The sequence below is a fragment of the Micropterus dolomieu genome, linkage group LG06 (genome assembly GCF_021292245.1).
Source record: "Micropterus dolomieu isolate WLL.071019.BEF.003 ecotype Adirondacks linkage group LG06, ASM2129224v1, whole genome shotgun sequence".
Taxonomy (NCBI): Eukaryota; Metazoa; Chordata; class Actinopteri; order Centrarchiformes; family Centrarchidae; genus Micropterus; species Micropterus dolomieu.
Genome location: NC_060155.1, coordinates 7,852,912 through 7,876,346, shown reverse-complemented (window position 1 = coordinate 7,876,346; position 23,435 = coordinate 7,852,912). Strand labels below are relative to the sequence as shown.

Sequence of the window (23,435 nt, the reverse complement as noted above, 5' to 3'; positions counted from 1 at the left end):
TTTTTCTCGAGCGGGACAAGCTCTTACACATCTTTCAAACTCCAAGCCTCAGTTTGTAACGCAGGCGTGTTGTTTACAAAGACTAAAAGTCTGCAGCCCTGCTCTGTGAGGCTGTACTTTGGCACAGCAGACCTTTGAGCTAAATGCTAACACCAGCATGCTAACATGTTCACAATGAGAATGCTAATATGCTGATGTTTTGGAGGTATAATGTTTACCATGTTCACCATCTTAGTTTAGAGTGCCAGCATGCTAAGATTTGATAATCAGCACTAAAGATAAAGTAAAGTGGGAATGTCATTAGTTTTTCGGGTATTAAGACAAATCAAAATTTTAATCTGACTATGATAGATGAAAAGTCAGAGGGTCACCTAAGATGGACATGAATGTATGTATGGCAACCCATCTAACAGTTGTTACAATATTTCACTAAAAACCAGAAATGTAAACCTCACTACTGCCACTAGATGAAACATTAGGTGATCACCAAAGTCAGTAGGATTCATCCTCACATTTCATGGCAATTCATCCAATAGTTGATGAGATATTTTATACTGGACCAAAGTGGTGGACTGACCAACCAATATACCATCCTGAGAGCCATGCTACCGACTACTCAGACTTTACAAAAGTCATTCAGAGTCACAGGAGACATTAAACAGCTGTCTTGAACCCCCATTCCTAGGAAATTGACTGTGACATGTAAAATCAGTGAAGTGCACCTTTAAGACAATTTGTGAATTCAAATGGGTGTGAAAGTGAAAGTGCAAAGAAAGAGTCAAGACAGTTAAGTGATATCAAAACAACCAAAACAAAGAGATTATCTCAAAGTCAACAATTATTATATTAAAAATATGTCAAAATACACAAAAACACAATACAGTTTTTTAAACTGTTAAATTTGAGTTTATAAACCTTAATGTGCATTACAAGGTTTCGACATGGCAGCAGAGCTAGTTTAGGATGTAACTAGAGACAAGGAATGAATGACTTTATTATTTTATAGTAATTTAGTGAAGTATTCTTTCTACTGTAGTCCCGCATTTTCACATCATTCAGTTTTGTCTTTTCAAGGACATTTAGAGAGAAGACACAGGCAGTAAACATGTAAACAGCTCACCTGTACCGTCACTGGGCTGGTCCATTTTATACTGGGGGGTTGAATACAAGTCCAGACAGACTGGACCGTTCTCAACTGTCACGAAGTCAAAAGACGTTCCGTTTGAGGTGGGCACAGCCTGTAGATTACCATCATTAATTACTACTTCGTTTCAGTAACGCAGGAACAGATTTCACTACTGTACAGCTTTCTGCACCACAAACGCAAACAGAAGTAACTGCGTGTGTGCTATTAAATGGTTTACCAGCTGGATGGTGTCTTTTTTCACCAGAAAAAGTAGATTATACATGTGGTCTTTTGGTACTTTCAGTTTGTTTGTAAGACATTTAGTTAGCACACTTTGTAGTAGGAGTTTTTGTACTTTTCACACTGCACAATGTTGTAATTTATCACAACTTACCCTGTACCCCAAACTTAACAAGCACTTTATAAAATACCTCTGGGATGAGAGACAGTATTGGGAAAATTAGTTAAACTTGAACTTTTAAATGCAGGTTAAGGATAACCCTGTTCTATGAGGGTGCAGCGTGAAAAGTACTTTGCATTGATTTGTTTTCTTGCAGCAAGGCTGAGGGGTGAAGGGGGGATAAAATGCACAGCAGCCCCCACCTCGGTTGTACTGATGCCATCCTGGGTGGAGAGCAGCTAGGAGGAGAAAAGAGCATACAAGGCAAGGTGTGTTATCGATGAGCTGTTGAAGTCAAAGGCCTCCTTGTTCTTTATAGTCGCTGATAAGCAGGAACAAAGTCGAGCAGCACTACTCTGTAAATTGAGCCCATCACTCATCTGTGTCTGCACACCCTAAAAGCTTTTAAACCTCAGGAGGTGGCCGGTGGAGACAGACCTTGATATAGGAACAAGGTCAGAATGTTCGCGTGTGTGTGTTTGAATTTCCAGCTGCAATCTTTCCAGGGATGAGTCTATTACGAAGGTGAAAGCTCGTGTAAAACAGGATGTAAGCTTGTGAAAAACAATAAACAACTACAGCTTGATTTTACACTCAAACAAAAAGAGTTTTTCCTGTTTATCGTTTATTGCACTAAAATATTACAGGAGTTTTTCTTTATTATTGTTTAATACCTAAACCGGATCTAATTGTTCCAGGCCAACATTAGTTATCAGTTGCAAGAATGCAGGACAAATGTGAAATGTATTCTTAAGAGTTTTGTCAAGTTTGAAAGAAGTTAGGCACTTCAGAAGTTGAAGAAAACTATTCTAAACAGATCTTCATGATATTGTCAAGGCTGTTTGGATTTGCCATTTTCCCCACAATTTATTAAGCATGTGCCATATACGCATTGCGCAATAGCACGCTAACCTGAGGGTAATTACTTCATAATCTGTCCGATAATCAATACTTTTGTTAGTCATGTGTGTAATAACCCTGACGTACGTTTTTCTCATCCGTGCCCTGGCGTGATTCCCACCACAGCTGCCTCTTCCTGTTGGCTGAGTTATTTGTTTTGTTTCCGACCAGATCTTCCCCCTCACACATATCGCCGTCCTTGTCGTCCTGAAAAAACAAAGACAGTTTAGCTGATATATATCTTTACCACCCGACTTTGAAGTCAGTCCACTATTGTGCAACAGAGATGATCACAGTTTTTTTAATCATCTTCTGTTGAACACTGTTTTACAGCGCAGGAGTGCAGTATCTCAGCAGGAGCAGGGTGAACTTTGAAAAGAGGAATTGTCGTTTTACTGTAAATTGTCAGCGTTTCTTACCATTGATTTTTTGGTATTTTTTTCAAAATATATAATTTGCCACAAAATACTGAAAAAACTGCAACTCCTCAGCCTTCAAGACACATTGGTATGTAAATTCCACTTCTTCTCAGCACAGTTTACTGTGTTTCAGGAATTCTGAGTGTCACTATCTTCAAACAAGACAGAATAATGCTGTACTAGAAAATGAAATTTGATCTAAATAACTATTTTTAAAAATATAAATATATATATATAAAAAAAATATTAATAACAGGTTGTAAAATATTAGCGCTCAATAACAGATACATTCACTTGTTAAGTCTGCTATTTTCTGCACAAAAATCTAATTTTTCAGTAAAATCTGAAATTCACTTTGCAAAACCCATTAATGTAGGTTTATGCAACAGCAGTGTCTGGGAAATCATTCCAGTTCTAGTTATGTTTCTTCTGCTGCTAAATGTGTTTTCCTTAGAGATTAAATAATCACCCACTTGTAGATTCAACACAACAATTTCTTCGGTCAGATATCACATAAATTCCTCGCGTCTCATACCTTTCTAAAAAGTTAGATTGCATTATTCTGTTTTCACATATTTTACTGCAATACTGCTAAATAAACGCAGGCGATGAACTGGTCTCGTCTTTTTGCCGCGGATGAGCTCCGTCATAATCTGGCATCTCTGCCATCGAACAAACCTGTCAGATGCTGATTTACGTCAAACTCATGTTTTATTATTAGCGTTGTCTTAAGTATAAGAGTAGGTGAACACACACACACACACACACACACTTCTCTCTGGAGAGATCAATAATACATACAGCCACACAGGTTTAGTATTGTATTGACCCCTCTATAAAAACACTAATCTATAACTCCATTACAGGACAGAGGAGCTGAGCCTGGGGCTCTGAGGTGAAGGAGGATACATTCATGTGCATCTTACCACGTTGTATGACACTCCACTTCAGTAGGGGGAGTTGAGTTTGTATCAAAGGTTATATCGTCAAATATGATTAGATACTTAGGCCAGTCGTTTTAAAGGCCCAGTTCAACCCAAAGACATATTTTCTCATTTTGGTAGTCGGTCATGCAGATAGTTTTAGTTTCATAACTAGGTTCTGACCTGTCTCTGAGATTTTTGCTGCCGCCACACAATGGAAGTGAATAGAATTTTGCAAATTGTCTTTTCAGAAACAATGTCCCAATTTAAGTTCAGTCCAGATCAAGTGACATTGTAGTTCTGTTCATTCAGGGTTTAAAGGTTTGACTCATAATTACATTAAAATGAATCCTGATGAGGACTGAAATTGCTGTTAATTAATAATAACACAAGTGAACAACACCAGTGTGTGGGACTTCTGTTTTTTTCATAGTCAGATTTTCCAGTCTGATGCACCTGTCAATTAGTCTTTCTATTGTAAAACTTTAAAATAGCTGACCCCAGTTTAATAAGAATTATAAATATGACTTTACATTACAGATACAGAGTGCATCCTCTACACCAGTGAGTTTAATTTGTAAACATGTATACAATAACTACCGAACTGCATCTTCACACAAGTCATCAAATTTCTTTTACCCCTACAGAGCACTAAACAACATGGAGCCATGATGCATCCTCTCTTCACACTTTGTCAAAATTAGACCAACAGTGTCTCAGCTTACACATGAGCTGCTGCGGACAGATCCAGCCAGCCATCGATCGTCCTGGAATCTTCCATCAATAATTTCTCTGATCACGAGGCCACCTAGCTGCCCACTTAATTCAATCTGTTTTCTATTTCAGTTCACTGTCTGGAATTTACTGAGGAGCTTGTTTGGAGGTGTTGTGCGCCGAACTCAACTAAACATCTTTGATACCCACTGGAATTGCAACAGTCCACCCAGTTTTTTAATTCACTGCAAATCTAGCTTTCTCTAAGAAGCAGCTCATTCAAGCTTAACAGCGTAAATAATAGCTAAAATCCCACACTGTTTGTGAGGAGAAAGGCACGTTATTTTATCTGGAGGTGATAATCTAGGTCCATTCTCTGCATTTCACTTTTCTGTTCCACTTCAGGGTTGTACTCACATGCACTACACTGCCATTTTCATTTTCATTTTGAGGTTTTGTAATTTGCTGTTTGTTCCACACATTAGCCCTTTCTTGTCTTGTATTTTGTTTGGTCGCTTAATTGCTTGGCTGTCTCCCAAAATCCCTTTGCCCAATGCCCAGAAAGCAGGTGTGAACCTGGTGCACTTTGCGTGAGTTAAAGAGAGCTATAATGAGCACTGAATGATGTCTTGAGGCTGCATTGCATACTTGTCTATTCAGGCTACTGCATCCTCCACCAGTATATTTTTCCTCTATGATTAAAAAAAATCAGTAAATCAATCACTAAATAACCAAAAAAAAACTTACAATAAAGTTTTAATGATTTATTTTCCCTTTAAGACCACCTTTTTGAAGTTCTGACATTATTTTGCAGTGTGTGATGTGATTGTTTTGTAAGTCAAAATCCCCTAATATAATCCACCTGTGGACAAAGTATTGACATATGTAACAATAAGAACGTCACAATGCTGTCATCTAAAAAAGTGTTTTCATTGCATTTCTGTCTGCTGTCCTCACCGTCAGCTGCTCGATGGGTTCCTGCAGCCAGAGGCGGATGAGCGTGGCAAGAGTGTAGTAGAGAAGCAGCAGCATGATGGGACTGACAAAGTGATACCACTTACGGCCCGGGTGCACCATGAGCTTCCATGTGTAGGAGCAGTTGCTCTGAACAATGGGGGAGATGCCAAATACACTGCAGAGACAGACAGACATGTATATGAGGAAGGGAGAGGCCAAAATCTGAGTTGTAAAATCAGGAACTTTGACTGTACACTAGCAAAACAACATCATTGTTCAGAGATGTACGTACAGTACCTACTGGCCACAAACAAAGCATGAAATTTTGATAATTAAGGTCAACATAAACAGTCATTCTGGTGAAAGGGTGTGATTCAAAATTAAGATCACACAATTTTATTCCCAGTTTATTTTCTGGTCTAGCAATGGAACAATTAATTTAATGTTTAATGTAATATGATTAATGTAATTTATGTTTTAATTTATCATGCAAAAATGTATGGTTGGTTGGACAAAACACGACATTTGCAGATGCTTCACCTTCGGCTTTAGGAAATTCTTATGGGCATTTTTCATTGTTTTCTGATGTTTTACAGAACAAGTAATTGATCTATTAACTGAGTAAAAAAACTGGCAGGATAATCAATTGTGAAAATAACTGTTAGTTGCAGCCCTCTGCTAGTTTTAGTGTCTATCCTAACTAATGAAGCTGTTTCATGCCTGACAAAAAATAGAACCCTTGTTCATGAATTCATCCTTGAAGGAGAGTTTACTCTTTTTAAATCTACAGTAGCTAAGAAAAATAGACTGGCTTTCTTGAATAGAGTCCCCCCCTTCAACAGCCATGAGAGAACACAAGAATGCATGAATACTCTGGTCATCAATCAGTGGTTTCAACTGTTCTCATCGAGCTAAACAAGCGTATTGTTCAAATCATTACGTTCAATTCATCATAGGAGGCCTTGGGTTCTCCATCTTTAAAACTACTTATCGATTCCAGAAACAAAGCCAGGATGGATGAGGTGATGTGAATGTTTCAAAAGATTACAGGAACTGCAGAGTCATGATATCTGTGCTGGGTGGCCTGTATTATCAGTGGTTCCCAACCTGAGGGTCGGGGCCTCTCAAGAAACATGATTAAAGGGATAAGGAAAAAAAACAATACAATGCTTCTCTTCAGGTGTATAAACACAAACAATCTGAGATGGAAAAGTCAGTCTTTCGATAACTTCTAATGTCTACACTGAGGTCAGATGCAATTCACACCATCACAGTTAATCATAAATTATTTGTGACAAACTATCACTGTTAAAATAACATCTTGTCTAAATGTCGGTAAAGAACTTAGTCCAATCGACACATTAAATGCTTATGATTGATGTCTGTACATCTATTCAAAAGAAGATGTTTTATTAAACACTGTAGTACTGGTACTATTATTGTTCATGTTATTTATGTCGTCAGTCATGTTCAGATAATAATTTGTTATGGTAATGTTACCTTACTACCGGAACTAGGGGGCATCTAATTTCTAGTTCTGATTGGTACATGTTGTTGTTGTGATCGCTTGCTGGCTCTGGTGTGAACTTGAAAGTTCATCTGCACTGCTTCCTTTTTTAAGTGTGCGTGGTGTTAATGGCCCTATAAGTGCGTCTCTGCTCTTTGCAGGTGATGTGGTTCTGTTGGTTTCATCAGACTGTGACCTTCAGTGCGCACTTTTGCGGTTTACAGCCAAGTGTGAAGGGGTTTGGGATGAGGGTCAGTAACTTAGAGTCTGAAGCCAAGTTGCTCTGTCTGGGTTTGGCATTGTACAGGACCATGAAGAGAGAGCTTAGCCTGAATACATTCCAACCCTCATCTATGGTTACAAGCTTTGGGTAGTGACCGAAAGAATGAGATCACGGACACAAGCAGCCTAGATGATTTCCCACCATAGGCTGGCTGGGCCTCAGCCTTAGAAATAGGGTAAGGAGCTCAGACATCCAGAAAGAAGCTCAGAGTACAGTTGCTGCTCCTTTGATGTCGAAAAGAGAAAGTTGAGATGGTTTGTCCATCTGATCAGGATGTCTCCTGGGCACTTCCTTTTGGAGGTTTTCTGGGCATGTCCAACTGATAGGAGAACCCGGGGTAGACCAAGAACACGCTGGAGGGATTATATATCTCATCTGGCTTGGCAACGCCATGAGATCCCCTAGGAAGCGTCGGAATAAGTTGCTGGGGAGAGGGATGTCTTGAATACCTTGCTTAGTCTGCTGCCAACACGACAAGCACCCTGGATATGTGGCCTTATATGATAAGTCCAATTTTGCCACAGTTAAGCTTAGTGTTTAGTGTTTTTATAATGGGGTGTTGCTTCTTTACCATAAGTGTAGTTCTTAGGGTTATGATGTTCTAAATAAGTGGTATATTATCATGATTAAACTACGCTCAATGTACATTGGAAACATCAATAGGGAAAATACACAGCAACTAAATAAGCAAAGAGCACGGTAAGTTACATAAATAACAATGTATCGTACAGTTGACTTGCCCTCATGCAAACTGGAAATTATGTGTATTCACTGACATTGAAAGTGACTTTCCTTGGAATCTGTGAAATGATGTTAAAAATCTGTCTGTACCACAAAGGATACCAAATGATTAACTCCTTTTCCTCTGAGAAGAATAAAGGTCAACTACTCAACAGGAACTGCACTGACCACACAGATTTAGATGCCCCTTGAGTCTTGTTTTTAATGCCATGTGGAGGAGTGAGCACCCCCTCTAACTCTATCACACTTCCTGAACAGTTTCTAGTTGCAGCTGGGGAAGGCCCATGGGTCACATGACTGGGGACTTCCATTGTAAGGAGGGGCGGCAGGAAGTGGAGTGGAAGCCAGGCCTCTCAACAGTCTCATTCAACACCGGGCCGACAGCAAGGCCAAGTCACTGTCAACAAGCACAATTAGGCCAGGCACCGAGGTGGCCTATTGTCCAATGGGGGTTGCACCTATTTACATCCGTAAGAGTTTCCCCCTGACCGCTCGAGGGTGTGCAGAAAGGAAACAGGCTGGATCAGAGGAGAACATATTACGTTGGGCCTCAGTTTTCACACAGCGGGGACAGAAATACCTCAGCGCTAGGGAAAGTCAACATGGACGCACAAGGAGACGGCAGATGATGAAATAGTTGGCCTGTTCATGTAAAGAGCTATCAAGCAAGAATCAGAGCTGTGGTAAACTTTCCAAATTTTGGACTTTTGGACACAAATGAAGAGCTTCTTTCCAAAATGAGTCAAGTCCACTGTTTAAAAAATGACGCCCACTTTGACATATTTACTGCTCGAAACTAAATGAAGCAAATTTAAAAGTTAGTGTTGAACTTACAGAGTCATTGGTGATTTTCTTTTTGGTAAAATTTACATTGCTCAAGGGTCCCAACCTTTTTGCCTTTAAAATGAAAAAAATATCAACTTGTGACCCCCTTTCCCAGGTTATGTGTGTCAATATTTTAGAGGCCCAAAGAAGTATGCAGTTTATTCAAAAGTTTAAAGATCTTTAGAAGCCATAAGAAGTGAAAATATCCAGTATTTTAAGTGCCTACAGCAATGGCACCGCCAGGGGGGGCCAAGGGGAGCCACGGCCACCCTAAGAAAATGGGTGGCCACCCCAGTGGCCCCCCCTGGCAAGGAGAATAGCAGCATCCAAGTGTTCTCATATTAGGCTCTGTCACATTAAGAGGGTAACCTCTGACCCTGAGGTGTGACAGACTATGATTTTTATTTTAGGAGAGGCCTCCGATTCGTCCTGTCCTGTCACATTTTATTTTCTAAGTTTTTTTTATTTTTCATTTTATAAGTCTAATTTAATTAATGTACAGAGACAGTTAGTAGCCTGGTTAGTTTATAATAAGTTTGTCACACTGCTACACAGTCAGTTTTGTGTATTGTACTGTGTGTGAGAGTTATTAGTCTGCAGATAGCAACAGGTTAGCACCATCGCTACACTGGAGCTCCTGACAGCGCAGTGTGTGACCAGCTGTTAACGTTATGCTACACCTGTGCCTGTTTTCATCTTTATATTTATGTTAGGATTGCAAAACGTGAGAACAGCGGGAGTCACCTGGACTATGCTGTGAAACTGGGCTGCACCCAACAGGCGCTCCATTAAGCAGCACAACAAACACTGCGGGGCCACGACGAGTCGGCGGACTGTCTGAAAAACTTCACCTAGAAGTTTGCCCAGAGGCAAAACCGCCATGCCGCCTTTCTCCTCGCGTGAGGCCTTAGCTCTGGTGAGTGAAAGCTTCTTTTATCATCCTGATTCTGCTGCTGGTCCCTGCATAGGCAAATTGTTGTGCTAGATCGGTTGAGACTAGGCTACGGATTACGGTTGTTGTCATGATGTTGTTGTCATATAGCCACTTTTATACTGCCTTATTATTCAGGATTATTAGGCCAGTTTGCTGGCTCGCTGCGCTGTATGAAAGATACAGAGCTGGGAATGGGATATATGTTGGCCGACATTCTTTCCATTATGATCGCAGGATCTCTGGATCCCTAAAACCTTGTCTGTGCGCGTGGTTGTTGACTTCAGTGGCTCTTTAGGTTTGTGACAGTGGTACTTTAACTTGTGTCAATGCACTCCTCTCTCTCTCTCTCGCTCGCTCTCTCATTCGCTCCGTCGCTCTCTTGCTCTCTCATGTTAAGTGTTTTATGGAGCCATGCTGTTCGTTGACATGTTAAAAAACACAGAAGCAATAGAGAGTATTGTAGTTTTACTGGTATCTATGTTTTGAAATGGTTGGTGCCCCACTATTTTTACATATAAATATGACACTGGTCAAATCGGTTGTTAAAAAGTGGGATATTTCAAGAATAACTACCTTAGTTGTTTGTAACAAGAATAACACCAAACTTAGTATGTTAACAAATAATTACACAACTCTATACAGACACATATCATATATTTCAATTTGAATTTTAAAAAAAATATTCCATGATAACTGTAATATTGACTAGGCTTGTTCCCAGTAAATGTTTTGTTCCTCCCCATCAATGCACGTATTTGTCTTTTCAAGGAAAAGGTCAACTTGCCTATTTAAAGAACAATTAATTGCTGAACACATACAGATAACACAGGATAACAGATTTCTATGGAATGTTAACTGAACTGGTTTTAGTCTATGGACATTAGACAATTTTAACTGTAAAATAAGAAACCAAAGTAAATCAGTCTGTTTTGTTTAATTCCTTAACTCATATTTTTATGTAGTATTCCACTAGTCTATACTGCATAATAGAATTACTGAAATTAAGTTATGGCTTTTGGTTTAGTGTGCCACCCCAGGATTTTCAGTGGCCCCATCTAGCCACCCCTTGGAAAATTTTCTGGGGGCGCCCCTGGCCACCAGAAGTAAAAATAACCCTTGGGCGCCTTGCCCCCATTGCTGGAAACCACTCACTTTGATAGTACTCCTACTGTATAGTTACTACAGCATGCAGTATAAATATACTTTTATTGACTGTGCAGATGGTGTGAGAGGGCTCCATTTATTCTAATTCTAATGAGTTTGTTTTCTGACGAGAAGCCCATCAGCGCAACACTGTAATCACGCCATTTGAACCAAGACAAGGATGCAGAGGACACAAGGTTTGTTGGAGCTATACATAACTGCAAATAGCATCGGCCCTGACACACAGCAGTACAGCTTTCAAATGAGAAACCGTGAGATCAATAAACCCCTGCAACACTAAAGTCACTCATTGAGACAACAGCTACAGTTCTACTGGTCAGGTTTAAAAGACATCATTATTAAAGCATTCAGATGAGGTGCTACAAATTAACTACTGAATGGACGCATGGTGATTTTAATATTCATGTGTCTCAGCTTACATGTCTTTGGTTGTATTAAGCAAGTTAACGTAAACGTACATTTGTGATTTTACTCTAAATGCAGACACAACAGAATATGTTTTCTGAATTGTACACACTATTTGCTGTTTGTTTTATGATTTTACCTATTTGACAGTTAACTGTCAATAAATAAATGTACATGTATCCCATTATTATTTATCAATATGTGTATTCTGATGCAGATTCAGACCCAAATGGAGAGGTTATATCTCAACAATAATATACAATTTAAAGGATTGTTATTCACTAAATATTTATAATTATGGTGCATCTCATATGGCTAAATGTTCCTTTTTTGTCAAACATCTAGGGTGGTGGCCTTGATGTCTATTTTCTGTGATTAGTAAATAAACAACATTCTTTGCATTTCAGGCTGTCAGTCAAACACAATGAGCTTAGTGACTTGAAGTAGTCTCCACTATAGAATTTGTATTCATTACAACTGTGGCTAACATATGTTGGCAAGATGTGTAACAATGTGGCTTTACTCCAACCTCAACGTTTCACCGCTGCAGCCACAGACAGCTGATTGTCTCCTTTCTCATGCATAATAAAACAACACTGGTTGTAGTGGAGAGCCTAAAAGCTCTGCTCCTGATATTGATGTGTCGTGAGTAGGAGTTTGATATATCTCCCCTCCAGCTGGATTTGCCTTTTCGTTTGCCTTCTTGTTTGTAACAATAGTAAATATTTATAATGGTTTAAACAAACTTGCCTTAGGCGCAATAAATATCATCGAATCACAGGAGCTCTGGCCGGCCGAGCTCTGTTCACGTCATGTATTTTCACAATATTAAGGAACCAGAGGCATTACTATGGGTGTGTGCTGTTTAACTAGAGAACAACAATTTATCAGACAGGAAAATCTAATGCCAGTACATTTAACTTTCTGTAGATTGAGCCATTGCTCACTGCTGTTTGTAGGTTTGAGTCATCTCGTTCTGTAGGCAAAACGGCCTAACAACAAGCTTTTAATAGGGAAAATAATCCAAATCTATTGCATTTTAATCAGCAGATATATGGCACATTTTACAGTTTCAGTGACTGGATTCTGTTTCTGTTTTTCTAGATATTAACTCCACATGTGTCTGACCTGATGTAGCTGTCGTCTTGTGGGATAGCCTCCTGGAAGAACTGGAACTGGTAGAGGTAGAGGACAATGATGTGTCCAGCACTAAAGATGGCCATCAGGACACACATGCAGCTGAAGATGAGTGTGTTGAAGGTCCGGCAGAGGGACCACCAGGTGCACAGGAACAGGAAGATGAAGAAGTAGACAGCCGAGGTTAACGAGGGTAGCATGATGCCTGCAACAAAAAGGCCGTGGATATAAAGTCAGAGGACTGTGGTTTACTTATCTGATCAGGATTATATACTGTATCGTTATCAGACTTTGTTTTGTCCCAAATAGAGCTGCATATTTGCAGGATACACATGTATAGATGTCAAGTAAATTGTTAAAATCTAAGAAATGTTAACTTTCCTGTAATTGCCTAAACCCAATGGCACTCAGTTGTGATGAACGTGGCAAACCTCACAAGTCTTATATATATATATATACGGCTAAGAATTATTTGCAAATGTTGTTTGACTCAGATTTGTTTGTTATCCATCTAGTTTTACATATTTTAGCCCATTAACTATAGTTTAAAATATAGTCCACTCTTACATACCCTTACATTTCTTTTTAAACCACAGCTTTAAAGAGGTGGTATTATGCTCATTTTCAGGTTCAAAATCCTATTTAGGGGTTGTACCAGAACAGGTTTACATGGTTTAACTTTCAAAAAACACCATATTTTTTTGTCACACTGCACATTGCTGCAGCTCCTCTTTTCACCCTGTGTTGAACACTTCGTTTTAGCTATGAAGTGATACATCTTGTCTCTAAATGATCTTTGGGAGTTGCACATGCGCAGTTCCTAGTTAAGGACTACTAGCCAATCAGAAGCAGAGAAGGGCGGGTCAGTGAGAAGCCGTAAAAAGCTTCGATTCAGCTGTAGGCTACATGTTGCCGACCAGCTTAGCAACATAGACTGTAGCAAGACTTTCAGAGTGGTGAGTTATTAATCTGTAACAAATGTATCTTTCATCCATAAAGTTTTAACTGAGTGCTGTCTCTACATCACAGTAACAACTTTATGTCCATTGACTGCCTGGAGGGTAGCTAGTGTTTGGAAGGGAGAGGAGAGGTGTTTGTTGCAGCTCAGTGTTTTTCCACCGGTGTTTTTGAGAACCTATTACATGCACAAAAAAGGTATATAACTCAATAAAGGAGAGGGAAAAAGCCAAAAAGCATAATACCACCATTTTAAGAAGTGGTTCTGGACATCCCAAAAACTGGTGGCAAGATAAATCCACAAGAAGGTTAACATGATACGAGAGAATGAACAACATACGCTACTCAAAGTGTTTGTTTTTCAGACATTACTATAATGTTTGCATTTTCTGCTTGTGAATAAGTAGATCATTTAAAGACTTGTGAACCGAAACCTATACCTGTCTGGTTGTTAGAAAATCAATCAATAAATCACCTACATTTTCAGATGGTAATGGTAAAAGATGAAGATGTGGATTCACAGTACAGCACACTAAGCTGCTCACCTGTCATGCCCAACAAGATGGTGACCACCACCTTCCCTGCAGTGGTGATCAAGTTCCCGATAATCTCCTTCACTTTGGATGCAACCTCCGCCACGTGCCGCAGGATTTTCATCTTAGTGCTCTCCTTTGCCTCCTCTTCCTCCTCATCCAGCTCCTCCTCCTCTTCCTCCTCGTCCAGCTCCTCGTCCTCCTCTGCCTCGTAACCCGCTTCCAAATCCTCCTCTAGCAGGATGTTGTCATCCAGGCTCAGCTTCTCCTCTTCGTCCTCGGGGTTGGATTATAGTGACACGTTACATTTCAGTTATGAATGATGAATGGTGCAGTTTGGAGGTGCGAGCTCTCCATGGTGCTGAAAACTGCTTCCTACAGGTAGCGCTTGCTTTCTGGGAGTGTGTTTTAGCATGCAGCACGGCATATTTAAACACATATGTGGTCTGTGTGGTCAGCTTGAGACATTATTAGTGACCCTTGGCAGATGTTTTTCTCTGGATGCACATGTTGGCTTGAGATCACATCCAGTCACTAACCCTTCCTTGGATAACCAACTATATGTCCCTCTTTTCCTACAGGCTCAATAAAATAGAGACATTAAAAACAAGTGAGCCATTCACTGTGATTTATATATATAACACATAAGGCACAGGACAAAGAAAGTAGCAGGTGGTACAAACCCTGTTTTGAATCAAACAACAATTTCAGCTCTGATGGCTCACTGAAGGAAATAAAAGCCTGAACACAACGCAGGCTCAACAGATGAATTCCTGGTGTTTCTCTGTAATGGGGAGCGATGCCATCTGCGCCAGCGTGAGTAGCACAGTCGAAGTGAAAGTGAATGTGGATTTAATTAGCACTGAGTCATAAAGAGAAGGGAGGACTTGCCAGGGGATGGGGGCTGTATTCCAAGTCATCAGCACTCACAGGGAACTCTCAATACAAACTCCTGCTCTGCTTCTTGTGGTTTATGAAGCTCAATGTGGATATTACAGAGCAAAGTAGAAAAGACTGTCCACTCTGCTGGCCACTTCAGCCAGCTATATATTAAATCTGAGCAATTATGACTCCCAAAAGTGGTACATTTTGTTTGTATGCATTAAATGTCAGTGAACACACAGATATATCATCCATTACCAATATGAACTGTCAAGAGACCTGAACTACAGTCTGGAAATTTTGACAAGCTCATAGACTGAAAAATAAGTTGTCCCTTTCCTCGTCCAGAAATCTGAACTCAGTTTGTGTAAAGATGTTTACATTGGGATTTGTGGGCATCTGAGGTGTTTGGAGAAAGTTACTCCAACCAAGTGGAGATTTTTCCTCTTTATATCTATGAGAACATTCTGATCAAGACATGTTTTACTTCTTCACTTTAGTTTAAGCATAAATTAATACTTAACAAGAGTTTTTGTGAAATGTTATTGACAATGTACATCTTGGCCAATCCTTAAAGCATGCTTTCAAAGGCTCAAAGCGTCAAACATGTTGTTAATTGTTAAGAGATTGTTAATTTATCAAGAAGACATACTTCACGTTTGCAGTTTCCTGCTACTTAAATTGTGAAGATTTGCAGCTTTTCTCTGATTTATGTCATTATGAATTAAAAATCGTTGGGTTTTGGATGTTGCTTGGACAAAACAACTTTTTTTCATTAATTAATTGTAAAAAATAATGGGCAGATTAAATGCAGATTAATGTATTATACTACAGATGAATCAATTCATAGATAGACAGAGAGAATGATAAATGGATAGATGGATAGATGATAGAAGATAAATAATAGATGGATGAAAGTAAAAGTCAGACACTGTTTTCAGGACACTGCAAGTTGACACAAATGAAACCCACTTGTTCCTCTGCTTCAAAGTCGGCGTTGTACTGGGCCATGTCCTCAGGCGGCCTCTTCTGGACCAGACTGCGACACAGCAGCCAGATGGCCAAGCCGGCTACGAACATGCCGATGTCGGGGATGAACACTCGAATGCCGTTCCCTGCATCTGCACCAATAACACTAGGGACAAACAGAAAACTGAGGATACACATTGACAAAAGGCAGACGCATGTTTCCTGTAAGTAAGGATGAATCCCAATATCTCTGAAAATTGTGATTTGGAGCAATCTTGCAGGCTGGGATCAGAACCAAATGATGGAAAATGGGACAGAGTACAATAAACTTAACTGTCCATGGAAGATCATTTCTAATCTGAAACAGAAATCCAGGGACTTGTGGTTGCTCGTTTATTTCACTTGGATAAGGCCCACACATAACTGTGCTGTCATGTGTTTGAACCTGGGATATTTGTCACATGTCATGTCCTCTGTCTCCCCCAATCTTTCATGTCTCTCTGACCATTTAAAAAAGCAAACTATATTTTACTACGCATCATTTCCCTACAACCTGCGTTCATGGAGAATGGAGCTGGATATTATTACAGCAATTATATCTTTCAGAAAACACTACCTGTTCACATGAATACATGGGAATCTGGATTTTTCCGTGACTCAGCTGTTCTTTTAATATGTGTTGTGTTGAATGCTTCAGCTTTTATATGGAGTACCACCCTCTTTAATGAAATCAGGCTTGCCGGTTTTAAATGTAATGAAGTGAGTAAAATTCCATTCAAACAAAAAGGCTGAAGTGTGAAAAACATGTTTACTCCCTTGAAAATTGCTTTGTGCATGATAATGTAGTGTGAACAATAAGCCCTCTTTTTCCTCATTAAACTGCATAAACTAAAGTGAAAAGAAACTACTTTAGATTTTCTCTGATTTAATGTGTTACCTGTGAATTCTCTTGTGTGCAGATTATAATAATTTAAATAAACAGATAACATTCATCCCCTTTCTGGTCTGCGCAGTGTGTGTTTTTCATCCATCGATGAAAATATGACTTGTTTGATTTGTCTGGTGGTTACATCGCCGTAAGCAAACAAAGCGTTTGTAACATTTGTTATTTGATTAGTCGGCTCACCTCTAACTAAATACCAAATGGGGTTGTTCAAACAGGATGCTAACCACTGGCAGCCGAGTGTTGCCATGACAGCTACAGTAACGTCAGGCTTCAAATGATCCAGTGGGATGTATCTATGTTGCCTGAGGACAAGTTTTATGAGGTGTCATGATTGCATGTACAATTAAAGCAAATAAAAATTGTCCTTGAAATGGCTAACAGGTTTCAAAACCTTTAAAACTCACTTTTATCGTCCAAACCAATTTCTATTTCAGTTTTACAACAATCACACAGCATCCTGTGTTGGGCCATCAAGTGTTTTCCTTATATTTCTTGCTGAGCTCCAAGTGTAATTAAACTGTACTGTTGCTTCTGTGGCGCAGGCTTCAGAAAAAAGCTGACCAAATGTTTTGATCGAGTAATAAAGCAACTGGTCACTTCAAACAGAAATCAATGTCATTCTGGTCTTGAATGGATATAATGCTTATAAGATTTAACAAGTTGAAAACAGAGTGCTAATCAACACGATGGAAAACGCACACTCAGATAAATAGTTGGGCCTTTGGCTGTTGTTGGCGAGTTTAATCTAATCATCGACGTCTGTTTCCATGTGCTTTACTGTTGTGAAGCTCCGTGCACCCTCACATGGATGAAAGAGATGGAAACTGTCAGAGCCAGACAAGGTTAAGCCAGCAACTTTAATGACTCCTACTTTCCCCTGCTTATCATGTGGGAGAATTACATGAGCAGTGCTAAGACCTATCCTTTCTGCTTCAGGCCGCAGGGATGAGGCATCAGTGAAGAACTACAAATAAGGGAGCCTGCAAAATATGTTCCAAACCATATAAATATTTGGTATTTATAATGGATTTGAAAAGGTCAGCCTTCTGGAAACTGAAGGATCGGTATGGGTGAAAAGACACACAACATACAGCCATAAATATTGTATATATTGTACATGATCCTCAACACAAACAGGTAAATGCAGGCGGGATAAAATGTTTATGGCTCTGCTTCCGCCACTTACAGTACACTATCCACCGAGGGCTGTTGAGTACTGGAAAAAGGATGTGGCTGAGTTTGGACATTCCCGTACTTAGAAAACATCTAACACGGTCATGGGGGTTTGAGGAGACAGACACAGCAGCAATAGCTTTGAAAAGTAAGCCTGTCAACTGATTGTCAAAAGTAACTGGGTTTAGCATTCATCAAGAATCCACATAGGGACAGGTTAGGAGCCTTTATAAACAGTGTCAGATGATGAGCCAGTGTGGCTAAATGCAAAAAGTGGTGTTTAATGTTATTGTGGGGCTGCTATATTTAGGACACTTTGCACAGACAATGCAACCTGCTACTTGTAAATACAGTGGTAGAGAACCACATGTCTGATATTAGACAGGTGTAACATATGTCTCTTGCGTGTTACATTAAAAGCATATTTTGAGCTTTAAATGTTTACTATGTCTAAATCTTGTAATATAGAGTTTTATTTTGTCAGTAATTATACATTTATTCATATAGTTGAAAGGTGTACATGTTTGTGTTATTTTAAAATTGTTATGCTGTTATTTTATATTTAATATTTAATACTAGGCTACACAGTATTGATCACCTGGGGAAAGTGAGTGAATTACTGTTAATTGAAAACCTGTAAATATAAATGTATAGCTTATCTGATAGAGACAGTAACTATGTTGACATCCAGAGTAATGATCTATGTGTACTGATCTTTATCAGTAGTGTTTTATGTAATTGTAATAGAAGTCTCTGATCCTGGTCAAGGTTAGACTGTTGGCCATATAACTTTTCAGTTAATGGTTATTTTGATTCAAGATTCAAGATAACTTTATTGTCATTCAGACTATACACAGAACAAGAGCACACTGGAAACTGAGGAGGATGATGCCTATTGGGAAGAAGCTTTTTTAGAAACATGGCAGTTCTGGCCCTTATGTAGTAGTAGGTTTCGTATTTGTAGTATTGCATAGTATAGTATTTTAAGTTTCCTCTGATTATGAATTTCTTTTATACTGAAAAGTTTATTGAGACCAGGTCCCAAAGTGATTATAAGCGATAAACAAATTATCATTGAATCGACACCAAAGCTGTCTGTCTGTCCGTTGGAGTCTGCTAGCTGACTGTCAGCGGTTAATCGTCAATTGAAAGAAATTCAACAAGGGTTTTATAAACTATGTATAGATAGTCAACAGAAGATTAACCCCTGTTACACAGGTGAAATAGAACGGCATATTTTATCATGCTGATGATATTATCTTACCTCTCAAAGCCAATTTGTCTTATGGTTTTCTCCCACGTGGAACCTGGACAGAAACATTAAGTCAGTTAGTGCATACTGATGTAGTTTTGCAAAAAAATACACATTAACACCTTTAATAAAACTTTTATATCATAGTTATTAAAAACAAATGGTGGCGTTACAGACCGTCAAGCAGCGGTTTCATCCAAGTAAGAAGGGATGATTTCCATTACGGTATTGAGAATATATACAACCAATAAATGCAGTTTATTATTCACTATAACTATGATATAAAGAATTAAGATCTAGTGTGTAAACGAGCTGCTGATCTTTTTCTGCCTTTGACAAAACCATTAATAAACCCTTAAAAAAACATAAAAAACATTTAATGTGAGCTTTGTTTCCCCAGCTTGGACAGGTTTAAGTGTTCCTGAATGTCACTCCAGCGCTCAGAGAGAGATTTCCAGGTATTCAACTGGTACACTGAGAAGAAGTGCCGAAGTTTGACTGGCCTTTGTTCTACAGCCAGAGAAAACACAACATCAACTTGTGACTTGAGAATCTCGACTCAGCATATCCGGTTGGTTTTGCAACACCATTAGAAACTTAGAAACAGGAAACAGACTCTGAATTCCACTTAAGGTGCATAAAACAGTCTATCAGTACAAACCCACATGACTAATACCTGAAATAATCTCAGACATCAAAACTTCCCCCAAAATCCTCTTCCAACTGAGCTGTTACTATGAGACACTAGAAGAATCCATCTGCCTCCACACATCAACTCCCATTTTCAACTGCTCAGTGATAGAGGACAGATACTGCTCAGACTGACCAAAATGTGTTGCAACAAATAAACACCTTTAAAGGCTAAAAAGACAAAACAACCAATACAACTCAGTTATAATTCTGTACAGCAATGCATTGTGATATATTATCTAGAGCTAGGTGACAAATGACAATGTCTTTAAGCAGTGGTACCACTTGGTCATCACAGATCCTTACTGCATATAAATTTGAATTATTTTCAGAAAAGTATTGTCACAATTATACATTTTCACTTAATGATGAATCATGAACATAAACAATATTTCTCTCTACTTTGGCCTCCTCTGTTTCACTTAATTCATAGCACCACTTAAGGACAGGAAAAAAAAGTTCTACTCCACTTAAATTACTCTGTGTAATATAATAGGGTTGTTAGTAGTCCCGAACCCACTGAGAATCAACATCTAACTCTGCATCTATAAACACCATTTGGCTACTATTAGGCTGATTGTTTTGGTTTTATGGCTTACACATACACTACAGGGTCTCACTAATCTTCAACCCCAAATTAACCATAGGTGGCTAATATCAGATAAGGCAAATAAATACTACCTGGTGGCGGCTGGTGAGGAAAGCTGATTATTTAGCTAGCAAGCTAAAGACAGGAGTTGGTGGGAGCTAAACAAGACACCAGACATTTTACTCCAAGTAGTCGAGTGAGTTTGCTAACATGTTAGCCATATGACTTGATAATCCAATGGTATATTAGCTGTGTTTCTGAGAGTTTGTTTTATGTTCAAATATAAATCTTTAAATGTCAGGCCGGTGACCACAGGCAAAACACAGTCTGTTTCAGTAATTCGCAAGTCCAAACATCTGCAACACCTAACTTCACCCAGCCCAAACTGAACCTAGAGGTGTCAGAGGAAACCCATCCTGTGTGTTACATCAAACACAAGAAATGCCAGAGGTGAAGTCAAGCCAGGCAGATACATAGGATGAGGAGGGGGATATTGTGTAATACAGTCTGAACTCAGCAGGGAGACTTCTGGAAAAGAGTGTGAGAGTTTCTGCCCGTTGAGGCGAGGCACATTTCCACCCCAGCTGAGAACCAAAAATACCTGTCCTCAGACTTTATGTGAACATCATAAAACACCCTTTGTTCTTGCTGGGCCGTTAACCTCCCAGCACAGCATTTCTTTGCACTCTCTCTTCTATCTCTGGGGCCTAATGGCAGTTGCCCTTTTCTGCAGAGACTGGTGATATGCAACGTCAACATTTCAGCACATCACAACTATAATCGGACAATCTGCAAGCAGAGGAGGAATTCAGTGAATGTCTCACATTTTGGGAATGGTGGACAGGATATGTGTGAATACGGAGGACACTAAAGGTCAATAATTCTGTTTTTGGGACTTTATGAAGACTATCCATGAATAATTAAATAGACCATTTACTCCTTATGAGCTGGTGAAAAATCCATTAGCATCAGACACGGACCGAATCAAACCTGCAAATTCTTTTTTTTATGGTTTGTGTTAACGTACCAGATAGGTGGTGGCTGCCACTTAGGACAATGACTGCAAAAAAGTTGTCACTATCTGACAATTTATTTGACATTATCTGTAGTGTAGTGAGCTCCACATTTGGTGCTCTTTGAGAGTTAATACAAACGTTTGTGAATGTTTGTAAATGCAGTTCCCACAGTGTCAAGTCCGCACAGAGGAATGACAGATGACTCAAAAGGAAGCCGGCCCCAGCTCATCTGATGACCAATAACTGACCTGCTCTAACAGCTGGAGGTGGTAGCTTTTTTGGAAAGGTTTTCTCATTCATACTCAACTCAGTTTACTGCTCTAATGGTGTATTTGGCTTCGACGAATAGAGGAAATTATATTAAGTTATCTGGAGGGAGGATAACCGCCTCACCGCAAAGGAGGACTCTTTGTTTATCCTTGGCTGCCAAAAGGAAAAGGGTGTTAAATGCCAGATATAGAAACCAGAGATAAGGCATTTACTCAGAATGTAGGCGGACGATAAAGGGGACAAAGAGTAATGTTTAACTTCCTGTTGCATATGTAGCCCAAAAATAAAAATAGGATGGCTTTAACTTCAGGAAGTAGAACTCCCAAGAATATGTATACAAATCATCACAGTGGGGCAACATACATTTCAAATATATATGTATATAAAATATTGTGTGTCTTAATAATCAGCCATGTGCTGACAAATTAGTTTACAACACAATACTGCCATTTTTTAAAGTCATTCTTTAGTATCTCTTTAGCTCCATATGATGTTTTTCATTGTGTGTGTGATGTTACATTTCTCCACCCTGTGCCTCATTAATTTTCAAATGACAGCCAGGATCCACCAGCTGTTCACTATAAAGCAATTCCTGAGCAGCCCAGTGCTCATACAGTCCACAGGCACTTTGCTGCTAAATGTTGCAGATAATGACTCAAGATGTTATTCACTTAAGTGTCAATGGATATTTATGATATTAAGTCTGAAACAAACTCCTGGATGCTCTCATTTATTAAGTCTATGATATTTAAAATCCCTTGAAAATACCAAAACCAATGTGTTTGGGGTCCCAGACTACTTGTGAATACTCTGCGAGACTGCACTTGGTGCTCAGAGCTCACACTGACTATATGCTAACATGCTGTTGTTGACAAAATACAAAGTACAGCTAACCCTAAATCGAAATTTTGTTCTGAGGATCACCAGAATTAATACAGTTTATCCTGAGGGGTGCACGAATGTGTGTAGAATTTTTCATGGCAATCCATCCAAGTAGTAGTTGAGAAATTTCACACAAAACCACAAATATCATCGACATGGTGGCACTTGAGGGAAGGTCAGAGGATTACTAAAGTCAGCATGATTCCTCCGATGAATGTACAAAATTTCCATCCGACAATTTGGAACAAAGTGGTGATCTGACTGATAGACCAACACAACTATCCCTAGAGCAATGCTGCTAGTATGGCTAAAAAATACTCATAATATACAATATACTTCATCTTCATCATGTTGGCACTGACGTTTTTAGCGAATGTCAAAAAAACAGGAGTAGTGTGTTTTACAGGACTATTTTCAGCTATGAATTAATACGGAGTATTTACAACAGCCCGGATGGTGTATGTGGGATTGACTCAAACTAAACAACTGTGTGTGTTCATGGTAATGAAGGAAGATGTCACCCAGTGCAACAGTGCGGCTCATTGATGCGTTTTATTAGTATTTGGACAACAATAAAGCTCTATGGCACAGATGAAGAAGGTATTTATAGGGTTTGGCTAACAAGAATACTTGTTAGTGGGAGCATTTATATCACCAAACTTAACTTTTGAAGTTGTCAGGATTTTTTATATCTTGGAACCATTTTGGTAATAAATGTCTCTACAATCCTACAGACAGATAGATAGATAGATAGATAGATAGATAGATAGATAGATAGATAAACAGATAGATAGATAGATGGAACCAGTGGATGGATAGAATTTATGGTCTGCCAAAAATT

General features: G+C 39.1%; 1 protein-coding gene across 2 annotated transcripts in view; it reads right to left on the bottom strand.

The window, feature by feature from the left end:
* LOC123972657 (piezo-type mechanosensitive ion channel component 2) overlaps positions 1 to 23,435 on the bottom strand; it is an 86,075-nt gene that overhangs the window by 47,105 nt on the left and 15,535 nt on the right. The window contains exons 4-11 of one of the 2 annotated variants that reach the window (XM_046052224.1): positions 19,160 to 19,202; positions 15,780 to 15,942; positions 13,938 to 14,202; positions 12,427 to 12,640; positions 5,440 to 5,614; positions 2,514 to 2,633; positions 1,730 to 1,765; positions 1,121 to 1,238 (exon numbers count right to left, since the gene is read on the bottom strand). In XM_046052224.1, coding sequence (XP_045908180.1) covers positions 1,121 to 1,238; positions 1,730 to 1,765; positions 2,514 to 2,633; positions 5,440 to 5,614; positions 12,427 to 12,640; positions 13,938 to 14,202; positions 15,780 to 15,942; positions 19,160 to 19,202 — 1,134 coding nt within the window. The remainder of the gene's footprint in view (positions 1 to 1,120; positions 1,239 to 1,729; positions 1,766 to 2,513; positions 2,634 to 5,439; positions 5,615 to 12,426; positions 12,641 to 13,937; positions 14,203 to 15,779; positions 15,943 to 19,159; positions 19,203 to 23,435) is intronic. The other variant, XM_046052225.1, reaches the window with a different exon arrangement.